Source organism: Myotis brandtii, unplaced genomic scaffold (assembly GCF_000412655.1).
Source record: "Myotis brandtii unplaced genomic scaffold, ASM41265v1 scaffold236, whole genome shotgun sequence".
NCBI classification, from domain to species: domain Eukaryota; kingdom Metazoa; phylum Chordata; class Mammalia; order Chiroptera; family Vespertilionidae; genus Myotis; species Myotis brandtii.
This window is the reverse complement of record NW_005358901.1, coordinates 1,425,806-1,432,904: the sequence shown is the minus strand read 5'-3', so window position 1 is coordinate 1,432,904 and position 7,099 is coordinate 1,425,806. Positions and strand designations below refer to the sequence as shown.

General features: G+C 52.2%; 1 protein-coding gene across 1 annotated transcript in view; it reads left to right on the top strand.

Annotated features, from left to right (window-relative positions):
- Positions 1-7,099, top strand: part of NDUFS7 (NADH dehydrogenase (ubiquinone) Fe-S protein 7, 20kDa (NADH-coenzyme Q reductase)) — a 9,562-nt gene that overhangs the window by 969 nt on the left and 1,494 nt on the right. Inside the window, exons 2-7 of the mRNA XM_005866683.2 lie at positions 328-361; positions 1,676-1,744; positions 2,270-2,387; positions 4,811-4,990; positions 5,066-5,112; positions 5,972-6,060. Coding sequence (XP_005866745.1) covers positions 328-361; positions 1,676-1,744; positions 2,270-2,387; positions 4,811-4,990; positions 5,066-5,112; positions 5,972-6,060 — 537 coding nt within the window. The remainder of the gene's footprint in view (positions 1-327; positions 362-1,675; positions 1,745-2,269; positions 2,388-4,810; positions 4,991-5,065; positions 5,113-5,971; positions 6,061-7,099) is intronic.

Here is a 7,099-nt window from a genome sequence, read left to right as displayed (position 1 = left end):
GCCTGTGCACATGTGGGGCGCAGGGTGCTCCCCGCGGCCGGCATAGCCTGTGGCCGCACCGAGGCAGGGAAGGTGGCCTGGTGAGGAGCCTGGGTTGGCTTCCAGGGGCCGTGGGTTTAAGCAGGGGATTGGCACTACCCGGTTCATAGTCTGAAAGACCCCTCTTCACCAAACGTTGCTTAAAGTCGAATTTAGAGAGACCGAGGGTCGAGGGGAGGCCACCAGGCAGGAGGCCCGAGGGGCAAAGACCTGGCTGGCCCAGGCCCTGGGCGTGTGGCCTCTGGTGCTGTCCAAACTCACGCCCGCACCCTGTGGTTCTTTCTGCAGCTCCCGGCCTGCTCCGCCCAGTCCTTGCGCTGCGGTGAGTGCCTGCGTCTGCGTCTCTGGCCCCGGCCTCCATCCAGAGGCCCTGGAAGGGAAGGGGGTGGGATCAGAGTACCCCTGAGCTGGGAAGGGTGAGCAACTCCGCCGGGTCCTGCCTGCTGATGGTCACACACGAGCGAGTCTGGCAGCCCTGGGACTGGCAGCTGCTCTCCAGCAGGTGGTGGGCCGGCCCCTCTGTCCATGTTGTGGCAGAGCCTGGGTTCGGACCCTTGTCCACCTGCCCTACTGCCCTCAGGACTCACTTGCTGCCAAAAGTAATCAGTGCGTTTGCTCAGGTGACAACCCCATGCGGGCCCCTTCAGGACAGGAAGGCAGGTAGCATGGGGGCCTCGTTAAGGGCAGAGCCTGGAAATCAAACCCCCAGGTCCACAGGATCCGGGACATGATAGATCCAAGGAGAGCTCGGTTTTCCTAGGGGAGAGAAGTCGGGGGCTTTGAGGTGGGCACAGATTTGGGCTGAGTGTGGTTTGGTTTGATAAAGTCTTCCCCAGGGATAAACTACATATTCACCATAAAACGAAGGGAAATGGGGAAAATGGAAACCAGGCACTTTGTCTCTGGAGGGCCAGATGGTAAATGTCTTTGGCTGTGCAAGCCAGGTGATCTCTGCTGAGACTGCTTAGCTGTGCCTTTGTGAAAACAGCTGCAGACCACACAGAGACAGATGAGTGTGGCTGTGTCAATAAAACTTTATTTACAAAAATAGGTGGCCCTGGCCAGTTTGGGTCAGTGGATAGCACGTTGGCCTGGGGACTTTGTCCAGAATCGAATCCTTGGTCGCAGGCTCAATCCCCGGCCCTGGTCAGGGCGTATCCGGGAGGCAATTGATGCTGAATAGGTGGCCCTGGCCAGTTTGGGTCAGTGGATAGCATGTTGGCCTGGGGACTGAAGGGTCCTGGATTCGATTCTGGACAAAGAATCGAATCCTTGGTTGCAGGCTCGATCCCCGGCCCTGGTCAGGGCGCATCTGGGAGGCAATTGATGCTATCACATCGATGTTTCTCTCTGTCTCTCCCTCTTTCTTCCACTCTCTCTAAAAATCAGTGGGAAAATATCCTCGGGTGAGAATTAACAAACAGGTGGAGGGCCGAATTTGGCCACTAGCCCCGCCCCTGCTACAGTGCAGCCCCTGTAACAGCATCTTCAGTGGGAAAATATCCTCGGGTGAGAATTAACAAACATAGGTGGAGGGCCGAATTTGGCCACTAGCCCCACCCCTGCTACAGTGCAGCCCCTGTAACAGCATCGCAGGTGCCCCAGGCTCCTCTTCATGTGTGCTCTCTCTCTGCAGCTCCTGTGTGGGTGCAGCTGTTCAGGGACGATGTGTCCATGCCAGTTTGGCTGCTGACAGCCCAAGCAGGTGAGGCCAGCCTTCCCAGTGGCCCGAACACCCTGAAGCACCCACCCCCTCCAGCACAGTAGTACCCGTGGTTACTCCAGGGCCCCCCACAGCCAGCAGAGCTCTGAGGTCCCTGCCCGTGGAGCTCTGTCCCGACCAGTGGCTGCTCATCCCCAATCCAGAAGGGCTTTGCTGAAGAGTGGGTCAGTTGGCCCCTGTTTTCCAGATGAGGACACTGAGTCCCTGAGAAAACAGGGGCCTCTTGGGGCCACAGCCAGGCAGGCTGAGGCACATCCATGCCATCTTTAATTCCTTTGTTTAGCAGACCCAGACCTGGGTACTGAGATGCTGCAGCCCCAGGGTAATCCCTGGCCCCATGGCTCCTCCCATTACTGCCCTCAGGACCAGATGTGACCATAGCTTTGACCTGTGCTCTGCGAGCTGCTCTGTGTTAGGTTACAGGGTAGAGGCTGTGGGGGTAGACAGCATTCCTTTCCTGGGACTCCTGCCTGGCTAACACCTCCCTGTGCCATGTCCCATGCCCAGCACGCAGCCTGCCATGTCCAAGGCCGGAGCCGTGGTCTCCAAGCCCAGCTCACTTCCCAGCAGCCGGGGCGAGTATGTGGTGGCCAAGCTGGATGACCTGGTCAACTGGGCCCGCCGGGTGAGCCCCCAACCCTCCTCCGTCTCTCCAACCTCTGCTCTTTGCTTGCACACTGTGCACATGGACAGCACACACGCTCACTGCCCCTGTGGTTCAGGGAGCCCAAGAGGCTCGTGATTATGTCAGGATTCATCCTCTGCACCTCCTACCCGCCAGCTCCTGGCTCTGACATCCCCTCAGTGTCTCTGTCCCATCCCCTTGTCTCTCCCTCAACCCTTGGTGAGGATTGCCCACTTCCCTTCTATAGTTGTCTTCTGTTCGTGCCTCTTTTTTCTCTTAATGTAAAAGTAATCTTTTTAGCTAGAAAAGTAATGTGTGCTGAAAACAGTAACTCCTTCCTGGCAAAAATTTAAAAAGCCTGCCCTGCCCCTAGCATCAGCCACGAAACAGTTTTTGTCTTGTATCCATTCCCTTAAGTCGTGTCCATGGCATGTCTCCCATTGGACATATGTCCTGTCTCCCAAGACAGAGGCTCCTTTCAGTGCCCAAGGGGTGCTGGGCTGGATAGGCCACCTTAAGAATCCCTCATTGATGGCTATGCACTAGCACAGTCTTTTGTGTGTCTGTGTCTCTCACAGCACCACAGCAAACATCCTACTAGAGCAGTGATGGCGAACCTATGACACGCGTGTCAGAGGTGACACGTGAACTCATTTTTTTGGTTGATTTTTCTCTGTTAAATGGCATTTAAATATATAAAATAAATATCAAAAATATAAATCTTTGTTTTACTATGGTTGCAAATATCAAAAAATTTCTATATGTGACACGGCACCAGATTTAAGTTAGGGTTTTTCAAAATGCTGACATGCCGAGCTCAAAAGGTTCGCCATCACTGTACTAGTGCCTCCAGCTCCATGACAGAGATGTCCACTGTAGCCTTGTTTATGACCGAACACCCAGAAATGAGGTCAGGGTCAGACTGTGAGTGCCTGCGTCTCAGGTGCTCGGTCAGTCAGGTGGCCTAGCCATGTTGGGCAACACTTGTACTGTCCCCTGCACTAGCACATTAGTAGGGCAGTGGGGGCCACTTCGTAGTCCCAGATTCGATGCAGAGCAGCAGAGAAAGGTCTAGCCAAGGAGCACGGCTGTGGGGAAATCAGACACCAAACAGATAAGGAGTCAGATGGTGCTCAAGGCCATCCAGGAGGACTTCCTGGAGGAATCGGCATTTGGAGTTCTTGGACACCAGGGGTGTCCGGAACAAGATCCTCAGAGTTAGGCCTATGCCACATGTGGCTGCCAGGCACTCAGAGCAGCAAGTGCCCACATTGGAAGGATGGGTTTAGGATGTACTAGGTTACATCAATGGTATTAAAACTAATTTTACCTTTATAAAAAATTTATTTGTTTTTTAAAGATTTTATTGATTTCAAAGAGGAAGGGAAAGGGGGAGAGAGAAACATCAATGATGAGAGAGAATCATTGATCAGCTGCCTCCTGCATGCCCCCTACTGGGGATTGAGTCCACAACCCAGGCATGTGCCCTTGACCAGAATTGAACCTGGGACCATTCAGTCCGCAGGACGACGCTCTATCCACTGAGCCAAACTGGCTAGGGCTGTTTTTTATTTTTTTAGAGGGAGGAAGGGAGAAGGAGAGAGAAAGAGAAACATCGATGCAAGAGCTGAAGCTGCCTCCTGCATGCCCCCTACTGGGGATTGAGTCCACAACCCAGGCATGTGCCCTTGACCAGAATTGAACCTGGGACCATTCAGTCCGCAGGACGACGCTCTATCCACTGAGCCAAACTGGCTAGGGCTGTTTTTTATTTTTTTAGAGGGAGGAAGGGAGAAGGAGAGAGAAAGAGAAACATCGATGCAAGACCTGAACATCTATCAGCTGCCTCCTGCATGTCTCCTACTGGGGATCAAGCCTGCAACGCAGGCATGAACTGGCAACCTTTCCATGCACGGGATGATGCCCAACGAAAAAAATGATGCCCAACTGGCCAGGACAACTTTTTTTGGTAACGTGGCTATTGGCAAGTGCTGACCCACAGGCCTAGCTCCCTTCACCTTCTCATCGGGCAGCCCTGGGCTGGGGCAGGCAGCATGCTCAGGCTAGGACTGAGGGGCCTGGAGGACACGTGGTTGCTGCCTCCTGCATGTCTCCTACTGGGGATCAAGCCTGCAACGCAGGCATGTTGGTAACGTGGCTATTGGCAAGTGCTGACCAACAGGCCTAGCTCCCTTTACCTTCTCATCGGGCAGCTCTGGGCTGGGGCAGGCAGCAAGCTCAGGCTAGGACTGAGGGGCCTGGAGGTCATGTGGTTGCTATGCGGGGAAGAGGGTGGGGAATAGCTGATGTGTCGTTTTTTAAGAAAGGCTAGAAATCTGTTTTTCTATGTGAAATTGCCCAGTTTTTTTTAAACATGATGGGCCAACTGTCCACTCACGGGTTGACCACCCTGGCCCCCTCAGAGTTCCCTGTGGCCTATGACCTTCGGCCTGGCCTGCTGTGCAGTGGAGATGATGCATATGGCAGCACCCCGCTACGACATGGACCGCTTTGGCGTGGTCTTCCGAGCCAGCCCACGCCAGTCAGATGTCATGATTGTGGCCGGGACACTCACCAACAAGATGGCCCCCGCACTCCGCAAGGTAGGCCTGGCCCCCGGACCCCACCCCTCCACCGCCCAGGATTGAGCTGCACACAGACCCTGTCGTCTCTTCCAGGTCTATGACCAGATGCCAGAGCCTCGCTATGTTGTGTCCATGGGGAGGTGAGTTCCAGTGGGGCTGGGGGCCATAATCTGGCTCCAGGGACGAGACATACCTGTGACACACGGTTGTGTTTCCCCCGAGTGTTTTATCTGGGCTTCTGTCTGATGAAGGTCATGGAGGTATAATTTATACTCAGTAAAATCCCACACCTGCAGGGAGCCGAACAGTGACTCTGACACTCTGCTGTGTAGACTACCCCCTCCCCAGAATGTCCCTTCCTGTGGGTTATTATTGCTCCCACCCCAACAGCCCATCTGATTTGTCTGTTTCTTTATGAATACATACATGCTATCACCCTCTTAGACAGTGTACATTCTCCTTGCCTTTTTAACTTGTAGTCATTCTCTCCATTGTTAAAACCTGTTTAATCAGTTAATTTTTTTTGTTGAGATAGAAGTCACATAACAGAAAGTTCACCCTTTTCAAGTGTGCAGTTCAGTGGGCTTTAATGCAGTCACAATGTGTAAAACTATCCCAACTGTCTAGTTCCAGATGATTCCATTATCCCACAAAAAGCCCCATCCCCCCATCAGCACTCACCTCCCACCCTCTTCCCCAGCCCCTGGCAACCACACCCATTTCCTGTCCTGTGCCTGTTCTGGACATTTCATATAAAGGGTATCACACACTGTGTGGCCTTTTGAGCCACATGTTTTCAAGGTCCATCCATTCATTTCTGCTCTACCTGGTCTCAGGTGACTGTTGTCTTTCCTATGACTTCATATCCCTTCTTGTCATTTTTGGCAGGCTAGGCACCTGCCTGCAGTTGAAGGCAGGTGTGGGTTAGGGAAAGGGCCCTGAGGAGGGAGCAAGGCCAGGATGGCCAGCGAGGCCCTCACACCACTCTTCCCACTCCAGCTGCGCCAACGGAGGAGGTTACTACCACTACTCGTACTCCGTCGTGAGGGGCTGTGACCGCATCGTGCCTGTGGACATCTACGTCCCAGGTAAGTCCACTGCCTTGACTCTGGGCAACCAGGCCTTCAGGTCCCCACAAAGGAGTCCCAATACCCTATAGACATGGTGGGCTCTCCCTGTTTTAAGAATGAGCAGATTTGGCCTGGCTGACGTGGCTCAGTGGTTGAGCATTGACCTATGAACCAGGAGGTCACAGTTCGATTCCAGGTCAGGGCATGTAGGAGGCAGCCAATCAATGATTCTCTCTCATTGATGTTTCTATCTCTCTCTCCTTCTCCTTACCTCTCTGAAATAAAAAAAATGTATGTTTTTGAAGAAAAAAAAAGAGCAGATTTGGGTCTAAGAAGAGTGACACCCCATTCTTTCCTTTTTGTCGTTTCTTCATGGGCTCCCCAGTTTCATCCAGATGTTGGACCAGGCCAACATCAAAAGGGTTAGGTTGAGCTGTACAAAATTGCTGATATTTGGCCATTTTTAAGCTACAGTTTTATATGATTCCACCTAATAGAAACCAAACCCAGTAAATGCAATTAAAAAACAGAAAAAAGTTCCTGGAGGACATGAATAGCGTCTGCGAGGTCTCATACTCATGATGGGTGGTGAGACCCCACCCTGCTTAGACCCAGGATCATCAGGGTGTCCAGGTTCAGCAAATAAAAATGCAGGGACCCAGTTAAATTTGAATGTCAGAGAAACAATGAATAATATCTTTTTCATTATAAATGTATCCCATGATATTTGGGATATAGTTATACTAAAAAAAAGTATCAGTGGTTTGTCTGAAGTTTACATGTAACTGGGTGTCTTTATTGTATCAAACTATCCTGCAGAACTCCCTCCTCACCGCGCCAATCAGCAGGGGGTGGCCTCCTGGGCATGTGCTGGCACCTCCCAAAGGCAGAGAAACAGGTTTCCACATTGGATTAGAGCTCATTGGAAAATGGCATTGATTTGTTTAACATTCTGCAAATATTTATTTTTAATCTTGAACATCAGATTCTTTTCTTTTTATTTAAATACTAGTAGCCCTGCGCACGAATCCGTGCCAGTAGCTCGCTGCCGCCCTCC